The 25630-nt window shown below is 33.3% G+C and overlaps 1 protein-coding gene across 1 annotated transcript in view; it reads left to right on the forward strand.

The window, feature by feature from the left end:
* Positions 1-25630, forward strand: part of LOC128999433 (uncharacterized) — a 99239-nt gene that overhangs the window by 18179 nt on the left and 55430 nt on the right. The window contains exon 2 of the mRNA XM_054425954.1: positions 20357-20481. Within this exon, the coding sequence (XP_054281929.1) occupies positions 20440-20481 (42 nt within the window). The 5' untranslated portion in view covers positions 20357-20439. The remainder of the gene's footprint in view (positions 1-20356; positions 20482-25630) is intronic.

Genomic DNA, 25630 nt, shown 5'->3' on the forward strand with positions numbered 1-25630 from the left:
TGTAAAAACGATCTTACTACACTTTTAAGGTAAATAGCTATTACATTTACAGTGAATAAATTAAACACCCTCTAAGTTTACTATTCATAATGATTTTCCTAAACATCAATAAAATCCTACCTTTGAAAACCTCCTACATTGCTCCTCATTGCTTTAGTCAATAAAGCAATGATACAAAAGAATAAATTCTGATTCCAGCTTGATTAAGGAGGAGAAACCCCTGTTCTGATCTTGTTACTATCTGATGTTGATAGTTAATATAGTTAAGATTTAACACACCATAACTATGAATTGAATCGTATGAAACTAGGTTTATGGATAAAAAAAAATAAATGAAAGTTAACTTGTTTTTTTTACTATCAAATATACATTTATATATATATTGCTAAATTTATAGCTCTAAATGTTTTAACCCCACTTTAAAAAAATAGTAATAGTAACTTTAATAAAATAAAATTTAATCACATTGCCATATAACTAGCTAGGAAAGTCAACTTTGAGTTTAAAACACTCCGACTCCATTTACAAAGCCTTCTAATAACCTAGGGCTGTGCGGAGTAGCCTAATACAGTATCCCCCCTTCGCCCATTTCCCAACCCCTAATTCCCCGAGTCAGTTTACAAGGGGGGAGGTCTTTACGAGTTCCGATAACGCCAGAAGGGAAATGCTTAAAAGTTGGCTTGTGTCCCCCTGAAGGGCTCCGGTTTTATTTACTTTGACCTAATTACATTTTTTAGATTCTCGTCCAACCTTATCTGTACAGTTTGTTAGTTTTACAAATATTTTACTATCTCAATAATTTTGTTTGGTAAAATAAAAATAAAGTTTTTTGAATTTCTGCTCATCTATTTTTTATTTGTAGTAAAATTGTAGGTCACATTGGATAAATGGATTCTAGTAGAGAGCAATTTCAAGGGAAATAAATTGAATACACGAGAAATTTTTCAATGACATCAGTTTTTACCAAGGCGATCGACAAAAATATAAATAAACACTAGATTTTTACGAAGGGATTCAAACAATCTATATATTAATACGCAAGCAGTTTTCTTTTCACAGTCATAACTCAATAATCTATATATTAATACGCAAGCAGTTTTCTTTTCACAGTCATAACTCAATAACGGCTTGATGGATTTTAAAGTTTGAGGTGTCAAATTAAAGGTATTTTCACGTAGATGTGCAAATACGTCTCAGAATATTTAGAAATGGCACCACTTAAGTACACTTAAAGGCTAAAGTTTGGGAGGTGGCGCTATCTGTTGACATTTGATCAAACTCATTTCCCTTTATTTACAAATAACATATGGGCGTAGTTTAAAATAGTTTGTAAGGTTAACCAGTGGGTTAACCACAGACTGCAGTACTTAAACTCCAGAGCAAAGCTGGAATTTATATTTTGTTTCAATCTTGTTACTAAATCTGGTTCATAATGAAGAGTTTCCTATCAATACTAGACAACAAAGTGTTTTAAGAATAAATGTTTAATTCTTTTTGTCTATGGTTAAATTGATTTACCTTACATCGTATGTTACTGATTATCATGTAGTTACAGTTCGATGTGATGAAGTGAATGTTTAAAAGTGATTATTACAGGGTAGTTATCCATATTACCATATTATCATGTAATTTACAATGTGTATCAAAATTCCAATTCCTTTATAGTGTTTTCTGTTGTTTGGTTAACTTTCTTATTTAATTTCAATTTAAAATCAAATGCCGCCAGTACGACAAAGAACTGTGAGTGGCTGAAGGGAACGCGAACAAGACCGCATCAACCTCACAATTGAACATTTGATTGGTACATAGTGGTAGTACCACCGTTGTGATAATCCAATCTCTGACAAATGAACGTTAAAATGTTTACATTCTAGTGGCTTACATATTTTTAAGCAAGAAAAGACTGGCCGAGACAGTTAAGTGTTTACTCTTTGTTTCCATAAATGAAAGGTTAGTTTACCTCATTTGTGCAATTCACCATACCCTCAGGTTCTTATTGGAAACTCCCAATCTGAAAATAGGACTGTGAGACTTATATCCAGAAATTATTTGGATAAAGTTCATCGTGGATATAAGTAAGTACGACAATGTCACTAGAACCCAAAGGAGAATTAAGCACAATTCAAACAAAAAATGCAATGAAAAAATATGAGGGAAATAGGGTCACAATGCCAACCCATTTGCAAATCTTTTAAGACTGCGTGGCAGACATTATGTAGGACGAGAGCTCCGAGGAGTAAAGTGAGATTCTTATATACATAATAAGAGACAAAAGAAGTGTCTTCCCTCGCTACAATGGTGCTACCTGTGTAGATGTCACAGCAATTTTTAATGCTGAAAACAAAGCACCACCTGGCCAAATAAATCGTATAGTTTTTTTCAACACTAATAATGTTAAACGCGTATCAATTCTAGATCTGTCGTTAGATCCACTTGCTTACCGTCTTGTGTTCCCAACTGGAGACTTGGGTTGGGGCCCTTAATTTAAACACGCCTAATAAAAAACATATCAAAGAAATAATTTAACAATGCTAGAATAAGAGTAGCGATGGTTGGCGTCAAGAGAGGAGGTCAAAAGCTCACTTTTAGTGTGATTGACATCTACGTGCTCATAGAGTGCACCCGCCTACTATACATAAGAGATAACCAAAGTAGGATGAGAGTGAATGTAAATTTAAATATTGTAGATTACTTTTATATTTTTTGCATCATAATATTTTTATATTTCTGTAATCATTCATATAAATTATTTTAGAGTGACTCTTTGATTAAGGTCTGGCTGTTAATGTTTTTTGTTTATTATTTTTAATACAAGTTTCAGTTTTGCTCGATTTCCAGCAATGGGCTATCTAGTTATGTTAAATCCATAAACAACAAAGTATACTGATCCATAATCAGTAAACAGTTATGTTTACTGGCTAGTTAAGCTAAACCTGTATTTGTTTCATCTCCTCTAACTATCAGTATCATATCCAATATCCAAATCAGCCAACTTTGAAAGCTGACTCAAAAACCATACAATATAGACTAAATATATATTCTGCCATATAAATTCTGAAAAAACATCTTAAACATCTAGGTACTGTATTTCTTGTGTTGAGAGAGTTTAATTGAAAAAGTCTTCATCAATAATTTGTTTATGATAGGTTATATCATTGATTAAAGGAGTAGACACATTTTTTCTACTCCTTTAATCTATGGTTATATACAGGGGAAATAAGATAAGTTGCAGGTGATTGAGTTTCAACATATTTTCACTGAGTGGAAATTTTATAAAGATTGAATCTACAGAACCCTTGGTAAATCTGGAAGGATATCAAATCATCCCCCTCCTCCCACCCCCTTTATTATCGCCTTTCGCCAATCTTCTTCAAGTATAAAGTCTTTAGAATGTCTTTAATGTTAAAAAGCAATTTTAGTTACCTTTTTATGTGGAGAGCACCAGTGAATGACCGTTTAAGCTTGAGCTTCCACATGTATCCGATGTGGGAAAGTAGCATATTAAGTGTAGAAAATAGTCTAAAACATATTGCCTGTACTCTCTTTTACTTCCTAATGATAAATCTTAATTTATTATGTTCAAACGGAGTGTTGAAATAAAATTTATTGCACTTAAATCGTTGCACCAATGAATTACCACATATTACTTAAAATTTTAAAATCATGTTAAACCCTCTCCATTTCAACAAATAACCTGTTCAAAATTTTCAGGTTGAAGCTGAACACCCGGTTTATATGTAGTAAAAATAAAAATTTCAGTATTGTTAAAATTTAGGTTCTAAATATAAAAGAGCTAATAACCACTTTTCATCTAGTAATTTTAAATTACCACACCCCTGAACCTGAACCTCCAGTCTAATTCTGGTTATACTGAATCCACATGATTCTGATAAGATTTTGTGTTTTCTAGCATTTCATTTTATCAGAAAGCATCGTTAAAAAAAATTTGGAAAATTAATTGATCAAAATTCAATTTACTGGTTACGCCCAAAGCTGTGACCCAGTGAATGAATGACCGGCCGTTTAAATATTTGTTTATTACAATTTTGTCCTTAAAACGAGTACAGAATTGTACCCTAACATATTTACTGTGAATTACATAGTAATATATTGCAGTTTCAATCAATAATCAAAGAACCATGACAATCGCATATTTATGAATTGCTGTTTGAAACTACTCTTGACTAACATTGATTCTCAACCTCTAAGCTGTTAGTTTATTAATTAATTACCCAGACTTGCTAAGGGTCCCATTCGTTCATCATTACTGAGAATTGATTTTACATTTAAAATATGCCGCCTCACAGCTAAATTAATTTGTGGTAAAAGCTAGTTGAGTTTGAAATTCTATATAAATAACTGGATAATTTTATAGGATTGCATAATACTGTTACATATTATTTAGTGTAATTTTTACCATACCTCACTTTAACAAAACATTTCATCAAACATCTTTTTCAAAAACACAATAATTTAATAATTTGTAATCGGTTCCTAAATAAATAAATCTTCTTACCCCTAGCGGTTTAGTTTTTAAGTGATTACACCACGGGATAAAACAATGGAAATCGGGCCAGTAATTAATAAATTGCGTTTGGCGTTGGTAAATTTAATTACTGAACCATGATGGCAAATTGTGTTTGTAATGCATATTACAAAATGATTAGACCCTAATTGAAGTTTTGCGTCAACTTTACTTTTAATATAATCACTCATTGAGTTTATTTATTTCACATGTTATTTCAGTTGGTCAAATCAAAACTGCCTGGAATAGTTTAAATTCTTCTCACAATTTATCATCTTTTAAATAAAAACTCAAAGCAGCCAAACGTAATTTCATTTTCAAAGGTTCTCACACCTTAATAAATCTGAAACCTGTTTTGATGTGTATTACATCTAAATAATATTTGAGTAGTGGAATAACATTCTCTTGGGGCAGATTTGACAGTGTGTTTTCTCTTTGTTTATGATATTAGAAGACAAGCAATAGCTTACAGTTTCAATTAGTCAGAAAACATTAAAATGCCAATAGTGAAGAAAAATTATATTTAGTAAAAGTAATCTAAAGTTGGTAAAATAACAAGAAACTAGATAACCTGTTGCTCTAAATCGAGCAAAACTGAAACTTGTATTAAAAGAACAAACAAAAAACATAAACAGCAAGACCTTAATGAAAGAGTCACTCTAAAATAATTGATATGACTGATTATAGAATATAAAAAATATTATGATGTAAAAAATATAAAAGTAATCTACAATATTTAAATTCACATTCACTCTCATACTGCTTTGGTTATCTCTTAATGTATAGTTGGCGGGTGCACTCTATGAGCACGTAGATGTCAACCACACACTGTAAAGTGAGCTTTTGACCTAATGTAGCTCAATTCCTCTTTTGACGCCAACCATTGCTACTCTTATTCTAGCATTGTTAAATTATTTCTACTATACGTTCTGTTTTAGGCGTGTTTAAATTAGGGGCCCCAACCCAAGTCTCCGGTTGCGAACATAAGAGGGGAAGCAAGTGGATCTAACGACAGATCTAGAATGGATACGCCTTTAACATTATTAGTGTTAGAAAAAACTATACGATTTGTTTGACCAGGTGGTGCTTTAAAAATTGCTGTGACATCTACACAGGTAGCACCATTGTAGCGAGGGAAGACACTTCTTCTGTCTCTTATTATGTACATAAGAATCTCACTTGACTCCTCGGAGCTCTCGTCCCTACAGAATGTCTGCCACTGTCTTCAAAGATTTGCAAATGGGCATTGTGACCCTATTTTCCGCATATTTTTTCACTGAATTTTTTGATTTGTGCTTAATTCTCCTTTGGGTTCTAGTAACAATGCTGCACTTACTTATATATACTTATATACCTATGCGTATTCAGGATCATCACCTTCTTGAGGAATTAGAGGACCTACTCGGTGGTAAAACGTGTCATGAATCTTGAAATTGTCGATCCCCTGTGGAATTTCCTCGTCTTAATGAGCTTCGCGGAGCTGCCCATGGTAAAGGCAGAATTGAATTGACGAATTTTATCAAAATAATTTCTGGATATAAGTCTCACAGTCGTATTTTCAGATTGGGAGTTTCCAATAAGAACCCGAAGTTTATTGTGGTGAATTGTACAAATGAGGTAAACGAACCTTTCATTTATGGCAACAAAGAGTAAAAACTTAACTGTCTCGGCCAGTCTTTTCTTGCTTAAAAATATGTAAGCCACTACAATGTAAACATTTAACGTTCATTTGTCCGAGATTGGACTATCACAACGGTGGTACTGCGACTATGTACCCATCAAATGTTCAATTGAGAGGGTGATGCAAGCGGTCATGTTCGCGTTCCCTCCAGCCACTCACAGTTCTTCGTCGTACTGGCGGCATTTGATTTTAAATTGAAATAAGAAAGTTAACCAAACAACAGAAAACACTATAAAGGAATTGGAATTTTGATACACATTGTAAATTACATGATAATATGGTAATGTAATGATAACTGCCCTGTGAATAATCACTTTTAAACATCCACTTCATCACATCGAACTGTAACTACATGATAATCAGTAAAATACGATGTAAGGTAAATCAATTTAACCATAGACAAAAAGAATTAAATCTTTATTCTTAAACACTTTGTTGTCTAGTCTAGTATTGATAGGAAACTCTTCATTATGAACCAGACTTAGTTAACAGATTGAAACAAAATATAAATTCCAGCTTTGCACTGGAAGTTTTAATTCCTGCAGTCTGTGGTTAACCTTAAACTATTTCAAACTACGTCCATATGTTATTTGTAAACAGGGGGAAATGAGTTTGATCAAATGTCAACAGATAGCGCCGCCTTCCAAACTTTAGCCTTTAAGTGTACTTAAGTGGTGCCCTTTCCAAATATTCTGAGACGTATTTGCACATCTACGTGAAAATACCTTTAATTTGACACCTCAAACTTTAAAATCCATCAAACCGTTATTGAGTTATGACTGTGAAAAGAAAACTGCTTGCGTATTAATATATAGATAAATGATAGTTATCAAAACATTCTACTTATACAGAACCTAAAAATACTTGAAATTGACTTAAGCTGAGCATATTAAAATAATTTATACAAGAGTTTGTTTAACCTAGTAATGTGCAATTTTTCACATCTTTGAAAAAAAATAACAAAAACAGTGAAGAAAGGTTTATTATTTTCTATTAGTGTCCTAAATATAGCAATTTAAAAATTACACAACATTTTTGTCGGTGAGTAATCATAAATCACTAACAATAAATTTCCCGTTTGAAAATCAAAGCCGGAGGATATAGGGGTGGATTAAGGAGAAGGGGGGGGGGGGGTAATTTGATGTTGTTGAGATATGAAACCCCTTCACGTGATGTAAAACACCCCAGTGATGGGGTGTTTAAACGAGTTATACGAAGGACATTAGTGACATGCTTTAAACTGTTTTTTCCTTTTAACATTTTTTAAAACTTAATAAGCTATGTATTATTTTTGTGTGGTTAACCGTAATTTTGTGTTCTAAATAAAATCACTCTAGGCAAAACAAATCTGCTTTGACGAGCTACATTTTTTGCACGATGAATTATATAAAGGTTAAAGACCTACTCTTAGCAGATATACGAGATATTATTGCACAGACTCTGTGTGTTTCTTATTTTTTAAGCAGATCCTGGAAATTCCTACATATAAAGTAACTTCATAGGACATCAATATTTTTGACCCTCTATTATCAAACAAACCAACCAATCATTGATAATTTTACAAAAGGATGTAAAATAAATTATTATTCTACCAATTTTTTGCACAGAATTTTGCTTTGTTTTATAGAAAAAAAATTAAGGGTGGTGTTTTTGGTCTCTGATTACATCAAAACGAAAAATTAAATCCATTAATTCCAAGTCTTACCATGAGACCTACGGTAAGTTTATTCCCTATATGGGATATTCACTAACACCCAAAATATGAAGTGTCACATTAATAATTTTGACTGCATATAATCCCAGTCTAAAACCATGTTACAATTAAATGTTCCTCCATGTGTGTATATGGGGGGGGGGGAGTATGTAACCCACTTTTGGCTCACAGGGCTGATCAATATCCGCAAGGTCAGTGTGTTTCATTCATGCTTTCTCCTGTTCAATCTTACTGCAGTAGGAGCCCTTTTGTAATCCGTTATTAATCTTTAGCGAATTTCGCATATAGGGAATAAGCTATTATGGTAGTACTCAGGGTAAGACCTGGACGCAGGACCGATTTTTTTTTCGTTTTGTGGTCCCTAGAGGCCAAAAACACCATCCGTTCTAATTCATATATATATACATGTATGACACATTTAGGGAGTAAGAGTTTTGAAAATAAATTTGTAAGCACAGTTAATCTGGTTAAATATGTACAGTAGTTAATGTTAATAATCAAATAATTTGTACATTAATTTATACAGTGAGAGAAACAGAATAAGTTGAAAATGTTAATGTTTTCTTTCATTCAATCCCACTACAGTGTCACAGCTTTCTGATTATAATAAGTTTGTATTAGATAGAGAAAAAAAACATTTCCTCACTCTCAGTTTGTAATTAAAAACTCTTGACACTTTTGATTCGAAGAATTTTGCTTGTTTGGTAAATGGATTTGTTCAATGCAAACTATTATTTTGTATTTTTTATGCTTATCCTACAGTTCACATTTTTTTTAAATAAGTGATTGTTTGGTTTATTATTAACTTAACATTAGTTTGCTACGACTTTAAAGCATTGCTAACATTATTAAACATTTTAAACCTTGTAACTAACCTTAATAACTTCTTGAACGTATTTCCATTTGAAAATGGGCCCAGGATATAAATCAGGATAACCAACAGTTTTGTGCTCACCTTTTAATCCGAAGGTAGAAGGTTTGGTACAGGTTGGATTAATAATAAGTTTTCTGCAATTAAATTTGTTATTACTTATTCTCTTTCTAACACAGTTCTTGCAAACAACCGAGATAGTGTAACATCTAATTACAATTTTAAAGCCAGTGTAAGTCTGAAGTTTCTGGAAAAGCACTTTAATATTATTGCACAACTTGGTCAACACACACTTCGGTATTTATAACTTTTTCAATTATTCTGCTGGATTCAACAACAGAGATATAAAATTTTCAAATCAGGTTTTGCATCAATTTTGTACTTTTATATTCACAGAATTAGGTTACTGAACATGCACTAGTAATTTATTAATCCATTAAACAAATTTAATTTGTATCTTAGGTTGCTCTCAGCATTTTGGACTTAGGTTCAAGAGACATATATTAATTGAAGAGTTGATATCACCTTTGCATATTTGAGTATTGCTATCAAAGTCTTTTATACATAAAAGACACTACCTATAGAGTTTTAGTAGGCTACGACATTTTCAATTATGAGAATATTAAATCCAACTAGCTTGAATTATTTAGCTAGTTGGATTTAATATTCTCATACTTCAACCACCTAGCTGTATAAGCCTTTTAAACGGGAATGTTGCTGAAAGTCAACAGTCCCGGAAGATCAAATAATTTATACCTGTGCCGCTAGGTCAAAAACTACAATTTTTGCAGTGTCTGTAGATCAAAAATCCCAGAAAGTCAAATAGTACAGTCCGGGCTAAAAGTTTAGTCTATGTTAAAGCAATTGACTTATTGGGAATTTGACCTAATGCAACAGCAGGTTTAATATAACGAAATACGGTAAAATACAAGTTCAGTTTCGCTGAGTCAAAAGTGCCGGAAGATCAAAAGCAATAAAAGTGAACGTCGATTCAGTGTAAAGTAGACCTCCTGCAACGCTTACTACACCAACAAAACTCGCTTTTAGTTACTTCGTGTTTTGTCATAATTAGAATAGAGCTAAAATTATCATATTTAGTACATAGCTTATTTATTAATGCTTCTTGCCAACTGTTTGGTCAACACTGTAAATAGGTATAGTTTATGTAATGAAAAGCCTTTCGTCAAAATTTGTGGCATAAAATACACGCAAGGACGATCTGAACATTTCTGGTTATTATATACGTTTGTAAAAGGAGATCCGTTTAATTGTAGAACTATTTTATGAGTTATAATGTAGTCTACATATAAACTGTGTAATGTATTACGCCACGGAAGGGTTGAAACCTGTCCAAACTATCATATATATTATTATAACGTAAATGGGGGTTTTTCACGATTCTGAATCAACCAGTCGATGGATTTTCATTAGTTTTGTGTTGAAAGAAAGACAATTTTGAGAACTAGATAATTTCAAAGCCATAATTTAAAATTAATGTCCCAGTTTTTTATAAATTAAGTTTTAGTTTTTAAAAAGTCTAGCAGCCGATGCTAACCTTCTCCAATAAGTCAATGCTTCTAGCTAGCTTTTAGTACAATATAATTTGCTTAACATAACAGCTGTAACATTCAGTATTTGTGACACAAATTCAGCATTTGGAAGAAAATTCAAATACATACTTATGGTTGACTTATTTATACTATGTATGTGTAATGCTGACCATTGATACATTTAATTCTTCGGTACGAGGATGGCAGTTTAATTAAATGTGCATAGTAAAATAGGTACAGTAGTAGGATGTTCAAATTATTTTTTAAAGTATTCTTTGTAATCATCGATTTGTTTTAGTCCAATATAATTTGTTTTAACTAACAGCTGGTTGAATGTGCTATGTATACTTATAAAAGGCAAAGCCCTCACTGACACACTCACTCTCACTCACGCATCATCACTAATTCTCCCACTTCCCATTTACCTAGGAGGTTGAAATTCGATTCACCGATTCTTTGGGCATTAAATAGGAAAACTAAGTAGTTTTTATTATGATCGGGCATTCGGGCTCCGCCCCAGTGGCTCTGGAGTTTCCCATCTGAACCTTATGATTTTTCATATTTAAAAGGAATTAATGAATCATAACAGCTGTGTCAATTCAACAATTTATGACAACAGCTAATTTGCAACCAAAAGCTGAGTGAGCGTTTCGAACGAACTTCAACCTGGAGGTGAGTTAACCCCAAGGCAAGTGAGCTCAGCGAACGAGCTCCAACCTAAAGGTGAGAGAGCGTAGCGAACGAACTTCAACCAGGACTTGATTGAGCCATGCGAACGAGCTAATCTTGAAAATTAATTAGTTTAACGGGGCAAAGCCAGCGGGTACAGCTTGTTATTCTATAGGATTATTAGGTTTTTAGCGAATTTCGCATATAGGGAATAAGCTATTACCGTATAACTCATGGGAACACCTGGACCCGGGACCGATGTAATTTTTCGTTTTGAGTCCCTAGAGGCCAAAAACACCATCCGTTCAAATTCATATATATATAAGTGTATAAAACATTTTGGGGACTTGACTTTTTCGGGACTCGAGAATTTAGTACTTTTCGAGGACCTGTGCAATTTATTCCATTCCAAATGCAGCGCGTTATCGATCTTCACCCTTGTGTGGGCCTCCCATTCACTGACGGAATGTCTCGTGGCGTATGACGACCGGATATAAATAGTCACTTTAACACTCACTTATCTCGTTATTTTTTTCAGCATATTCGTTGACCCGTCTGCAGGTCTTATGTTAATGGGCTGTCAGAGCGTCTGTTGTAATAACTGGAATTCCTTATGTATGTTTGCTGCTGATTACGGTGAAGTATTGTTAGAAATTCCACCTAATCTTTTAAAGTTACCCATTAAATTCATAGAAATAATAATATTTAACTGTTTGACGAGTACCCCTATTGTATTCAAAATACTCAACGGCCCAATCCAATGTCACGTTTCGTATTTTGTATACTACCGTTAATTACTAGACTTAATTACTAGCTTCATTCCCACTGTTCTTGTGAACTTAACTCTAGATCAGACTGTTGCTTCATCCGCTTCTTCATCAGTTAATTTTTCATCTTAAAATCTAAAAAATATCTTTTTGGTACCTATGTTATCACCCACGGGATCTTTGAATAATTTTAGGCTTAACTGAATCTGAAGTATGTGTTTTGGTGGTTGATCATTGTAATGAATTATATAATATTAACCTGCATTACACTATCGACAAATTAACTATCAAATATTTATTAAAACACTGAAGCATACTGCAAACGCTGAGTCATACTGCAGCAAAAACAGCCGTATTTAGTGAGCTTAAAGTAGGTATTTTCACTATTTTCTCCCTAGGAAGTGAAAGTCAGCTGATTTAAACTCAGTTGTGAGCTTCGATTGTATGCAATCGCATGTATCGAAAGTATGTATAATTTTTTTCACCACACTATGATGTTTTAGTTAATTTACAGTCTGTTTCAAAAGTAGAAAAATAAGCAAATACATTAACAATAATACAACGTTAAAAGTATAGTGATTTACCACTCTCAACACTAGCTAACAAAGATAATTTTGATAACACAGCCGAATCTGAATGGGAGGTTTAATGTCGTAAATGGTGTTGTGATTGTCCAATAAATTTAGTGCAAGATGAGAGCTCGCCTTGTGGTCGGAAACTTGACCAAAAGTATGTATTTTTCCAACTAATCTATATTTACCCTATGCTATAAATAAGACATGTAAATGGAATTTCTTCTATTTGGTTTTATTTTCTGTTTACATTTAGTTGTTATTTCGTTACCTACATGGCAACCCATACGGCCCAAGTTATTTTTTTAATTTTAAATTCGTTTCTTGTGTTTATTTTTGAGCCTATTTTAATTTATAAAGGGATTCATCACATCTACAGGAAAATATCTTTCATTTGGTACCAACCGCGTGTAATTCGTTCCAGTAGTATGGTCAGGCTAGCTGTCATAAGTTTTGCAAAAGTTGTTTTGTATAAGACGATTTTGAATGATTTTCCAATTTGATTATCTTTTTTCACTAGATTTTGTAATTTCTTCTTTGACTTTTCAAATTCTAAGATTATTATGAAGTGTTCTGTTAGTAACAAACCAAGGTGCGTTGACAATTTTACGTAGCAATTTTGATTGGTATCGTTGAAAAATTTCAATGTTTGATGTACTTGATGATCTCCAAAGTTGGATCCCAAGTCCAAATTGGTTTTATAACTTTTCTGCAAAGTAACATTATTTTGTGTACTAAGTTTTGATTTAGATCCAAGAAGACAATTAAGCTTAGTTATTTTAAAATTTAGATATTGTCTTTTAGTCCAGATATGTGCCTTCCAATTAAGCTTTGCATCTAAGTGCATGCCCAAGTATTTTATTTCTGTTACTTTAGGGTGGTGAATATTGTTCATGGATACTGGAGGACATGTAGCCAGATTTAGGGTAAAAGTAATGTTTTCTGATTTATTTTCACTAATTTTGAACCTCCATGTTTTAAACCAATGTGAAATTTCATCCAAGTTTAACTGTAAATTTGCTGTAGTTTGAACCGGTTTGTCGTGGACAGATAAAATGGTCATATCATCCGCAAATGTGGCAACCATAGTGTTTACAATTTCTGGTAGGTCCGATGTATAGGGAATATACAAGTATGGTTCAAGTACGCTTCCTTTGGGGATTCCTGATTCTATAGGGTAAGGGTCAGTTAAATAATTTTGATGTTTAATTTGGAAAGTTCTGTTTGTAAGATATGATTTTTAAATTTGAAAAACTGAATGGGGTAGCTAAATGTGGCATTCTTGTCAATAGTTCGATATATCGATAGTAATATACACTAACACAATCGTAATAAACGAAATAATTTTATTATATTTACTAAACAGATGCTTGTTTGCATTAGCAAAATAAATAACAATTTAGAAGTCATTTTGAGAAGTTATCTTAGTATTTCTGTTAAAGAAATGACATTTCTTCATAATCTTAACATCTCAAATTACTTTAATACTTTCTTCTGAAATGGCTACCATACTAAATTCAAACTCACATAACAAGAAATTAAATAACATCTAAACATAAATTAAAAAGTTTTACACCACAATTAAAAAAACAAATGTACGATTGCTCTTGCTCATTCTTCGTCAGATTAGGCATAGGCACGAGACCCTCCTTCATTGCGCAGTCTGTAGTCTTGGAGATAAGAGAGATATGCGGTAAAGATAAGGAAGAACTGGAAAGGTCCGTTGTGGGTTTGCAATATTTATCTCAGAATCCAGCGCAAGGTTAACTAAATTTTGGAATTAAGGTCTGAATACGTGATTGGTGAAATCCAGGAGGCAATACTGAACTTGCACTACTTATGTTTTATCGAATTTTTTACCTTATCTACCAAAATTATGCTATTTTCCTTTGGCACTTTAGGGGGAAACGACTATTTCACCCTGAAAATCACGTTTGGAAATCGAGAAAAGCTTTAGAAATCGGCGATTATAAGCGCTCGAAAAATCTTTTTTTCTTTTAATGGAAGCCTATTTTTTATTATTCGAGTCATTTCAAACTTCTTTTCCTCTTGCACTTTTTCAGCAAACACATATTTCACCACGAAAAACACGTTTGAAACTCGTTAAAAGCGTTATAAATCATTAATATCGCCACATTTGACTGGTAAGTGTCAATAAAAGAGTGTAAAAGAGTCCTTGGAGCCTAGACGTTCTAACTCATAAAACAATGAAAGAACTACAAAGACAATTTATAGTTTAACAATATACTAGATATTTAAATTACAATCACTCTGATGTTTGAAAAAATATTTTTGGACTGTAAATAAATCTCCAGCTGCTGTCTGAAATTAACGTAATTAACATCGCTCTTATGGGGGACAAATCCAAGATGGCTGTTAGCTTTCATTGACTCCACTGGAGAACAATAAAAAAACTACAAAGAACATTTCTAATCTCACACTATACTCGATGTTAAATTATAATCACTTTGGTGTTTGAAAAATATTTTTGGACGATAAATCGCTCTTCAGCAGCTGTTTGAAATTATCCAAAATGGCCACTAGCCTCCAAGGACTCCCTAAAATAACCTTTAGCTGAGCTCCTCAGCCCTAACCTAAGCTGGGTTTACCCAAAATCGGTAATTTTCGGCACTTTGCTATTTTTTAATAAGTACGGTAAATTAATAAGTACGCAATTAATAAGTACGGTAAACCATATTACTGCAGAGGCCGGTCTTTATAAGTTATATTGTCTATGAGAGATTTATTTTGGACCTATTTGCATAAGTATGGTGATGTAAATGCAGTTGTCATCGTATTTATAATCATCGATCAGTCTAAGTTTTATTTTGTCAATAAATGTAAATATCCTTTTTGGTTAACAAAGGATGCAACCGAATCTGTAAATTAAGACAAGTATGCGAAAAACTTAAGTTTTCCAACCACCATTATTGCCTTGTTTACAACTATAAAATCGGAAGTAAAAATAACAATTAGGACAGCGTATACTAACTATTTGATTTTTGTTGTGAGTTGTATACAATATCACTTCTTTTTGAAATTATGTCAAGTCCAAGAGACATACATCTAGTTTTGTATTAAAGTCTTCTGTCAAGAACTACACGAATGTAAATGTTACTGTGGACAAGGTAGCTGAAACATTTGCAAATAGGTGTAATAAATTTAAGAATATTGTATTAGTAAAAGTATCATATACATTTGTCATTGATATCACTGTATTAAATAATGTATTACCTAATTATTTGTAGGGAGTAAATTAGTTAGTAGACTATCTATTAATCGATTTGCAAGGTACATTATGAATATTTCATAATGTAGCTTGTAAATCGATTAATGTATTTAAACCAGACGCTCGTCAAATAATGCAGTTCAAGGCGGAAATGTAGTGAGGGATACATCATGATTAGAATGTGTGTTACAGAACGAGAAACTGATGACAATAGTTGGAATAACTAGTCAATGTCAACGCACTCGATAAAAGCGCGGGATTAAAAAAGGCGCGAATATGTGCAAGTACTACTGTATAACCAGCGACAACACCTATGTAAAACCAGACATAAGCTATATTACAACCAGGCCTACGAAAAAGTCAAACTATGTAAAGAATGAATCACTGAATATGATTAGACGAAATCACAGAGGTACAAACTATGTTAGATATTTACGTGGTAAAGGAGTGTAGTTTCCTGATAGGTCTAAACAACGTCATCAGTTACCAAATAAATTATTTTTACTAGTTTTAGTCATACAATTGTTCTCATTTAAACTTGCGCTATTATGCTAATTCAACCTAGTTCAGATGTAGTTCCCACAATATATCTATACTTACACGAGGAGAGCGTGGTTTCGGTGATTTTGTAAAGTAAGAAATAATAGATGTAGAAAGAAATGTGTAGATTTTGAACTTTTTTCTGTTTTCATTGATTTACTGTGTTGATTATGCACCACAGTGCTTTGTACTGTAATTATTTTCTGCCATTATGAAAAATTCATTGCCAATATTTCTTTCAAGGTCCCTTGCATTATTTTGCGTGTACTAATGTGTACTAGGTGTAAAATGCAGTTGTCTGCTTGCAATATTGAACGGAGCTATCATAGTACTGTAATCCAATACTTTTTCAAAGTCAATGCTAAATATAGTTCACGTAATTGAGATGTCTCCTACAAGTTCACTAAGTCAATTGTATAATTGTTTCTCATAAATGGGATGACTACTTGTAGTATCCAAAGTCAATGCTTTATCTGTTTCTCTTAAATGAAATCTCTACATCCAGTATCTAAAGTTAATGATAAATCTATGCTAAAACTATTGCCTTGGATGTAGTAGCCTACGCCAGTGTCACGGTGATAACGGCGGGAGTGGTCGTGGTAGGCACGGATGAGTCGTTGTTCTTGCAAGGCTGTTTTTTGCCTGTCTTCTGGCTCAGTCAGCACTTACACCATCGGGAAGAGATTGTACATCCAAACTAACAAAAATAGTTTCCAAGGACCCATATTAGATTTAATACAATTGGCGGCAAACGTTATTGTTGATTAGTATGTTAAATAACAATAAAACTGTTGTAGGAGTTTGTTCCTAACCGTAGGTGCTCTGTATAATATTTAAATCGCTAAAATTATACCCCAACAATCAACGTTTACAATCGTGATACGTAAACAAATGATCCAATAATATGTAAGCCGAAGGATCGTCGTAAATTAATGTCTTTCGTGTAATACAACAATATGATAATAAACAATGTTACTATATCACTAATAACGTGTACGTAGACCGTCGTAATTAGGCTCAAATTAAAATATAATAATGCAATGTCAGTATTAAACAATCTGTATTAACAGCTGAAAATAAGTGAAATAGAAAAGGTTTTGGTTAAATCCATCAAATTGTAATTGGACACTAGTAAATACTAGTGCACTTGTTGCTACCTCCCCCCTTCGGTTTCATGTATTCCTCTCAATCAGTTCAAACCTAGGAGGATTAAACATTAATGTTAATTAATGTTAAATCCTCCTAGATTCAAACCTGAAACACCCAGATCGAAACTCGCCTGTCGTTATTTTACCATCGCCTGTTTTTTAAATATATTTTTCAAAAAAGAAATATTATATTGATTTACTTTGGTTTTTAAAAATGTTAACGTTTTATTTTGTTAAAGATTTATGGTGATACGTAAATATTGTGGTGTAGTAGAGTATATTATATTGTAGTTAAGTGTTAAATTTTGAAATTTTAGGGTGAATCGAGATGAATCTTTGTTTATAACATGGGTCTCTCCTACCTTAACATACATACCAAGTTTGATAAACATCGGTTGGAAAAGTGCAAAGATAAATATTTGTATGTAAAAAATACAAAATGGTGGATATCTGGTTAACGAAATTATTTTGGAAAAAATGTTATCCTTGATTTTCTGTTTATTTTGACCCAAGGAATTACTAGGTAAAGTATCTCCCCGCTTATTTTAACACCCTGTTTATGATGTATTCTTATAAGTGAAAAATGTTAGCTGGTAATAAAGAAAGATTTTTTATAAATAATATGAATGTACTGGTGATCTGTATATTCACCTTTTTCTTGTCCTTAGATAAATTAAATTAGATAAATTAAAAGTCCACTCAGCAGTCGCATCGTACGATGTAGTTCTTTCCATGCGTTGCGAAATGCTACATTTGCCGTCCTCTTCAACCCAAGTTATCTACTGAACCACTGATTGTAAAAAATTCCAAAAAAATATATTTTACGCATTACACTTTTGGCTTCAACTTTGCCACAGACAAAACCTCTCTAACCCAAAAACAAACAAAAAATCTCGCATGCTAACTTTTTCATGTTAGAAATCACGATTTAAAACTATTTCACCATACAAATCATTTTTTATTAATTAGATCGGTAAATAGTTTAAAGTTCCAACAAAATAGTCATCGAGTAGGACTAACCAAGAAGCTCTGTGCCAAATTTAAAAATTTTAGCACAACTTTAAGAACACCAAAACACGAAATTATTGAAGACATGCGTCGAGAGGACTATCGTTGTTTTTAACAGATTATACTTTTGACCTTCCGGCACTGTTGACTCAGCGAAACTGAACTTATATTTTATCTTATTTCGTTATATTAAAACTGCTGTTGCATTAAGTCAAATTCCCAATAAGTCAATTGCTTTAAAATAGACTAAACTTTTAGCCCGGACTGTACTATTTGACTTTCTGGGATTTTTGATCTACAGACACTGCAAAAATTGTAGTTTTTGACCTAGCGGCACAGGTATAAATTATTTGACCTTCCGGGACTGTTGACTTTCTGCAACGCGTCCTTTTAAACTATCTGGAAGCCGAGGTTATAGTGCTCACCTACTAATCTGAAGTTCACCAGTTCGATCCCAAGCAATATTGTTTCCAGACCCAAATGCCATTTGCCATTGGGCTACGAATTAATGACATTTGATAGTCACAAGACAAGATTTAGAACTGTTCCCTTACAAAAAACGTTAATTAATGCCAAAAACATCAGAAACAATATTTTGTTTCCATTATTGCAAATTTTCTAGTGCAATGAGTACCTATAATAAGATCATTCGGAAATTGAATTATTCATCTACGAAACTGCTACAGGCTAATGATGATTTGAACCACAAGCACTGGATTAGTGGTTAGAACATGATACTGTACTCCTGTTCTAGAGATCAGATTCCTAACCAAGCCAGTGGCAATTACTGTAGCTATGTGATGAGTCCTGGTGGTAAAGGACACCTAAAGCTGTTTAACACATTTCTAGGTTAGGAAGTTTTCCAGGAGATGCGAGCTGTCTCCCAATTGGAAATTTTACTCCTAAAACATATGTTGGGATTGTATAATCACTGTTCTTGCTCACTTTAGTAATGGTTAGACATAAGTTACTATTGTTCTAAAATTGATTTATGGGGTTAAAGAGCATGTTGTTAAGGTAATATAAATCTTCACAAATTGTATGTTCTTTTGCGAAAGCTCTTTTCTTTCTAGATAGGCCTACAAGTTGTTAAATACCTATCATGAATAGGAGGATAGGTTTTATTGGAGGAGGTTTGTTTGCTAGGAATTTGCCTTCCCAAAAACGTGTTTAAGAATATATTGTCATTAAAGTGTGCTTTCGTAACGATGAGATTTCCATAGTCATTCAAAATCTTCTATGAATAATTTGGACGTCGTTGAAGTTGTCCTTTTATAAATTTTGAAAATTGGAGGTAATTTTTTTCCATAATGGAGCTGTTTGCAAGGATCATTTGAAACCCTATTCTTGAGTGTCGAAAAACATCTTTTGCTCAAAGGTAATCCTATTTTGTTGTGTATTTATAAAACTTTTCATTTAAATTTATCAGATACAATTATACTTGAATTGTTTCTTAAGTTCTAAAAGTGTAATTTTGTAGGTATCTCTGGTCTACAAAACACTAATTGCTACAGTTACAAGCATCCATAAAAATTCTCTAGGTTTTTTATGGAAAATTTCTCTTTTAAGTCCCTACAAACATAGACTAAACAACACAAATAACTTCATTCTAATCCCATTGTAAGTTTTGAAGCTTGTTCTTCGTGTCTAGTTCATGTGCGTCGACACTGATCGCTTGTGTAGACGAAATTGTTTATATTATTTTAGGGTTATTTTAATGAGTTCTGCTTTACTGTTCGGTTATATAACTAGGAAACCAGTTATTGTTTATAATTAGATCGTTTTATTTGGTTAAATGCTCTTTTATATTACTGAAATAACAAGAAACAAATTGTAAACAAAACACAACCTCTACAGTGTGACGTACAAATCGAACAATAAATTGTCTTCAGCTGTTCCATATGGATGACAAATCTACTAAGAGAGTATTTTTTATCTATGCTACAAACCTCTCTAACCCCAATCCAAGAAATATTTTAGGAAAAATTTTAAGTAAAATTCTCTGTGTAATTTACTTTTTTATCTTTACAGATTGTGTCTCAACCGTACCTGGTTGTTTAACCTACACGTGTGTGTGTGTAGGTGTATGGTGAATCGGTGTGGTGATGGTGTATGATGAGAGGACAAGGCTGTGTACCAGCTGACCCGACAGTCTTGGGCTCACTATGAGTGGGCCCCGACTTCCCTCCGATCCGCCCCTGCCAGAGGTAAGTATTCTTGATACTTGATAGTCCTAGTATACAGGGTTAGTAAAAAGTGTGGAGACCCCCTGTTCATTTTTTAACGGCCGATACTAGAAAAACTACTCTCTATCTTAATCCAGTAAAAAATGGCAGCCCATTGAAATTCTCAGAAGTTAAATTCACATAAATCTATCACAGTAAAATATGGCAACCAATTGAATATAAAATTGCAAGTTAATTCTAATTTCTAAAGATTTCAGTCAGCTGCCATTTTTTACTGTGTTAAGATAGACACCTCTAGTTTGCGTTGTTATTTTCCTTTTATCGGGAAATTCAAAATGAGGGGTCACTCGATGGGGCTTGATGTTTAAAATATTTGAGTTTCCACCAAAATCCCCCATTTTGGGTTTTGGAACCAAGTAGCAATTAGGCTCAAAAAGTACTTCATAACATGCCATAAAGGTGTGTAGAGTTTAGTTTTCCTAGTGCGAGCCATTACAAAATTTACAGGGGTTCTCCACACTTGGAAAGCTGTAAGTTGAATTTAACTTCTGAGAATTTCAATGGGCTGCCATTTTTTACTGGATTAAGATAGAGACCTCTAGTTTGCAGTGTTGGTTTTCTTTTACCAAGACCTTCAAAATGAGGGGTATCACTCGATGTATCTTACCATTTGAAAATTTAGAGTTTCCCCCAAAATCCCCCATTTTGGGGATGTACACCAAGTGGCGGTTATGCCCAAAAAGTACTTCATAACATTCAATAAAGGTGTGCCAAGTTTAGTTTTTCTAGAAAGGGCCGTTAAAAAATTAACAGGGGGTCTCCACACTTTTTAGTCTTTGGTTATTTTTTAAAAGACAGATTTTATTAGAGACTGATTACAACTTTTCCTCACGGGCAATCTTAAATCAAAAATTGTTTTCTAAAGGCTAATCTTTCTCTTTTTGAAATACCATTCTATAGCCAACAACGTGAACTTGAATCACTTTAGCACAGCCACACGATTCTTTTAAAGCAATACTTATCCATTCATCCACATTCCTCCGTTTGTACAGCGACCAAGACTTGGTAAAACGTAGAGAGCTATGCATGTTGATTGGATGAATTATCTGGTATGTATTGTCTGGTATGGTGTCTTCTAACAACTCTTTCACATTCTGTAAAATATGGCATAAAGCGATGATGGTCCACTAAATTTAGACGGTTGAGAGTAAGTTCCCTTACTAATATTTTTGGTTATGTTTATGTTGCATCTGATAGACAACATATTACAACATATTAGAAATGTAATTTCACATTCCCTACAATTTGTTTTACCCCTAATCACATGTTATTCCAAACCTTGATAAAAAGTATGGTAGCCTTGATAACAAATTAGTCCGTTTTTATAATCCCCACAAGAGTCCTGTTATCAAGGTTCTACTGTATTTCTGTTCCTACTGTTTTCCTATTCGTTTTAAGAGATGCGTTATGACCCAGATTATTTGTTATAATTTGAATTTTTTTATTGAAGCAAAATAAAACAAATGATCCTTCAAAGTCTGAAACTTAAAAGGTTGTGTTTGTGGAATTGCAGGCCAATTTTATTGTTGAAGCGTACACAATGCCAATTGTTTGTGGACAATAGTTATTGGACTACACCCCTCCACCCAGTCCACCCCTTGTCTGGTATAAGGGCTGGTGACATAACATGCACTATTTCTCCAATGAGAACCCATTTAATTAATTTTTGACCTTGCCATGAAAATGTCGTGACTAAAACTAGCACTTGTGTTTGTTTAAAGCATCCATATTGCTTTTAGCATTTCGAGTACATAAATACACGCGCTGCAGCAAACCTTTAGATTAAGGGAATTTCTATTTGCCTGATTGGATTGTCTCTGATATATTTCCTTTAAGATGTTAGATTTACTCTCTGTTAAGATAACGTTAAGTTGAGTGAGTAATTAGGTTTGCTGCTCCCAAAGAATGTCACAAAGTGTGTTTTTTATTTGAACGTTAATAGAACAGAATGAAATAAAGAAATTTACCTAATGTAATTTGATCTTAATATATCCATAAACAAGTAAACTACAAAAGTTTAATGTATCTCTATAAGATTAAAATAAAAATTATATATGTATATTTTAAATTTTCTTTGTAACTATTAGACCTAAATGACGCTTTAATATACTAAATGAGCTGTTTTTTGAGCTCCAGAATATTGTTTATTAAGACATTGCAAAACTTAATATTTTGAGAGTCCAAAAATTGGAAAACTAACTTTTACTCTTTAAAACCCTTCAAAAACCCCTGCCCATACTTTGATAATGCTGGTTCACTAATTTGAATTATTGTGGGGTTAAACATGTACTAAATTTCATAAAAATCGTATGATTTTTACCAAGATATATTACCTTAAAGTAAATATCATATTGCCCTGTTTAAGATGTGGCTAATAAACTGAGTTTACTGCTCTACAAAAAAATGTTTGTACACCTTTTTTGAACTATAAAGTAATTTAAGTCTGTTAACTAGGCCTACAATAATTAGAATTTATAGTAATTACTGACTGAGCTATAAACTCTATGAATTTATTTATATAAAGTTTGTCACTTCAGAACAAACTCTAATTCCATTTTTTACATTTGAAAACTAATGAAATATGGATAAGATCCATAATTAATATGCTGAGCTTTGCCCGAAAGCTTAAATAAAACCGAACAAACAAAACTGGCTGTCATAATGTGAAATATGTATCTTGTATTGGTGTTTCATATTATTGGTTTCCCACTTTCATACGATGTTTCACTTTAACAACCCCTTTCTTTATATTTTTTCAAGTGAACTTAAAATTCAGAGTCGTTTATGAAACTATAGCCTACTATTTTAAAATATATGTTTGTTGTTTTTTTTTTTACCTAAAAAAATGAGCAATCGAAACAAGTAGAACAGAAAGCCAATAATAATAAAACTCTGTAAATAAAGTTCAGCACAAAGGAAATGTGTTTTAGTTTTCAATAAAGCTGCTGACATTTAAAGGTTAATAAAGATTATCTTCTGTAGTTCATACAAAGAGTAAAGTTTTTAGCTCGTTTCAAATATTTACTGTTTGACATCAAGTTGAGATTTTGTAACATGCTATATTGTTTAATCCTATCCACTGTTGAAATTGCCTTTCTGTACCAAAATATTAATATCTGGTCAAGAAATATTAATTTCACCATTACAACAATAGCTTGTAGATAAAAATGTATTCAATGAAAAATTGTTCATAATTTATTTAATTTAATAATGTTTATACCAGTTTCAAATAATCACAAACTATTCTACTCGTGAAATTAGCCAAAATGCATTTTTTCTCATTCTCTGACCAAGCCTTAGGATGATAAGTTTCAAAAACATTTCGACCTATAGCTTTATTCCCTATGTTGGAAGTTCGGTAAAAAGGTAGATATTTCCAATTGCTAAAATAAATACATTTCATCGGCTACATCAATTGACATTTAATGTTGGATGGTTGCATAATCAGTAAACATATATTTTTGTAATTTGATTAGATCTTAGAGTTATCTTAAAGTTATTTATATATAATTTTCACAATTACAATTTTGTCACTATTGTTTGCAAAATGAAATGGACAAGCCAAAACCAGATGAAACAGACCGAGAACTCTAGCTACACTGTGTAAGATTGGGGGTTTATGGATTAATCGAATGAATATTTCATCACTTGGTAACTCTCGGAGGTTTATTGTCGGTACAATCTTGCAGCTTTACCCTCGCTCTTTGTTTTGAATTCGGAACTGTTTGGAAAATGTCAGCTTTTGACTTTGGATACAAAGTATTATCTCCCAACATATTATATTACTTGTTCAAAGCATTTGACTTTGTTAACTACAAAATCCTATAAAAAACTATAAATATGTCCAATCGTTAAAATAAATACATAGGCTAAATCTTGTTTATAAAAGCACCACCATAGAACTTTGATTTTAAAATAATGAAAAATATAGGTCTTACTGGAAAACTTTCAAAATTGGAAAACTGTCAAAATTGGTTAACTTTAGGCCTCGGGTACAATACAAGCGACAAGCGGCATGAGCGGTGCCGCTCTGACATTGGGTCTCATTTAGTTGCGTGTTTGTTAAAGTTAAAGTTTCTTAAAGGTGGCCAAGGTATGCCTGAGCTTCAGCGCCGCTCATGGTTCCAAGTCCAAACCGATTTTCTAGTTTCTTGTACCTACTATGGTAGTCCATAGGGATGTTAAAGATGGCATAGTTTACAATAGACTACCATTTCAGTTTGTCTTGCTTAAAATATTGTGTAGGTTAGAAGACAGTATTTTACTACAGTGTCAAACTACAGGGTTCATTCAATAAGTATGAGGACTGGTTCACTATAGCCTCAAAAGAGCAGTGGAGGGGGGTCCGACCGGTTGGGTTCGATAGAGGGGTCCTTCACCATTCAGGAGCGCTTAGGTGTAGTCGCCTATGGGCAATGGCCATTTGTTGAGACAATAGGTTGATATTTACACCAAGTGTTTTTTCATTGTGTCGTCATGCCATCATGGAACGTACTGTCGAGGAACGCTGTGAACTTTTGCTTTAAAATCAGCGTCGTAGACACTTTCCCTCAACTCGAACATTTTGTTCACAATACTGGAACACCCAGGTAATAGCGTCGTCCAGAAAATTTGGATCTTGCTGGATGCAGTCCAAAATCTCTTGCAAAATCTCTACCCTTGATGGTTTTTGTTCCTCGCTCAGGACTTTCGGTACCAGCTTCGCGAGGACTCTTCTCATCACCAAATTCTCCATTACGATAGTGTGGACGGTTCCCACTGAAAGGCCGGTCTTCTCACTGGTGTGGACGATGGTTATACACCTGTCAGAATCCAAAACTTCTTTCACTTTGATCATGCGAGAGCCTCGGTTCGAGCGGTCGTCGGGCGTCCAAGGCGGTACTCATCTTTGACGAGTTCCTGGCCATCCTAAAACATTTGGTGCCTCTCAAAAACTCATGTGCGGCTTAAAGCATCATCCCCATTAAAGCTTGTTTGATTAGGGCAAGGGTCTCCGATGCAGATTTTCCGAGTTTAAGGCAAAACTTCATAGCGTTGCTTGACGGTACGCTCCATGTTGGCGTGACGACTTAACGAAAAAACACTCAGTGCAAATATCGACCTCCTGTCT

The sequence above is a fragment of the Macrosteles quadrilineatus genome, unplaced genomic scaffold (assembly GCF_028750875.1).
Source record: "Macrosteles quadrilineatus isolate MER2022 unplaced genomic scaffold, UCM_ALF_1.0 Scaffold_8__2_contigs__length_117827958, whole genome shotgun sequence".
In the NCBI taxonomy this organism is placed as follows: domain Eukaryota; kingdom Metazoa; phylum Arthropoda; class Insecta; order Hemiptera; family Cicadellidae; genus Macrosteles; species Macrosteles quadrilineatus.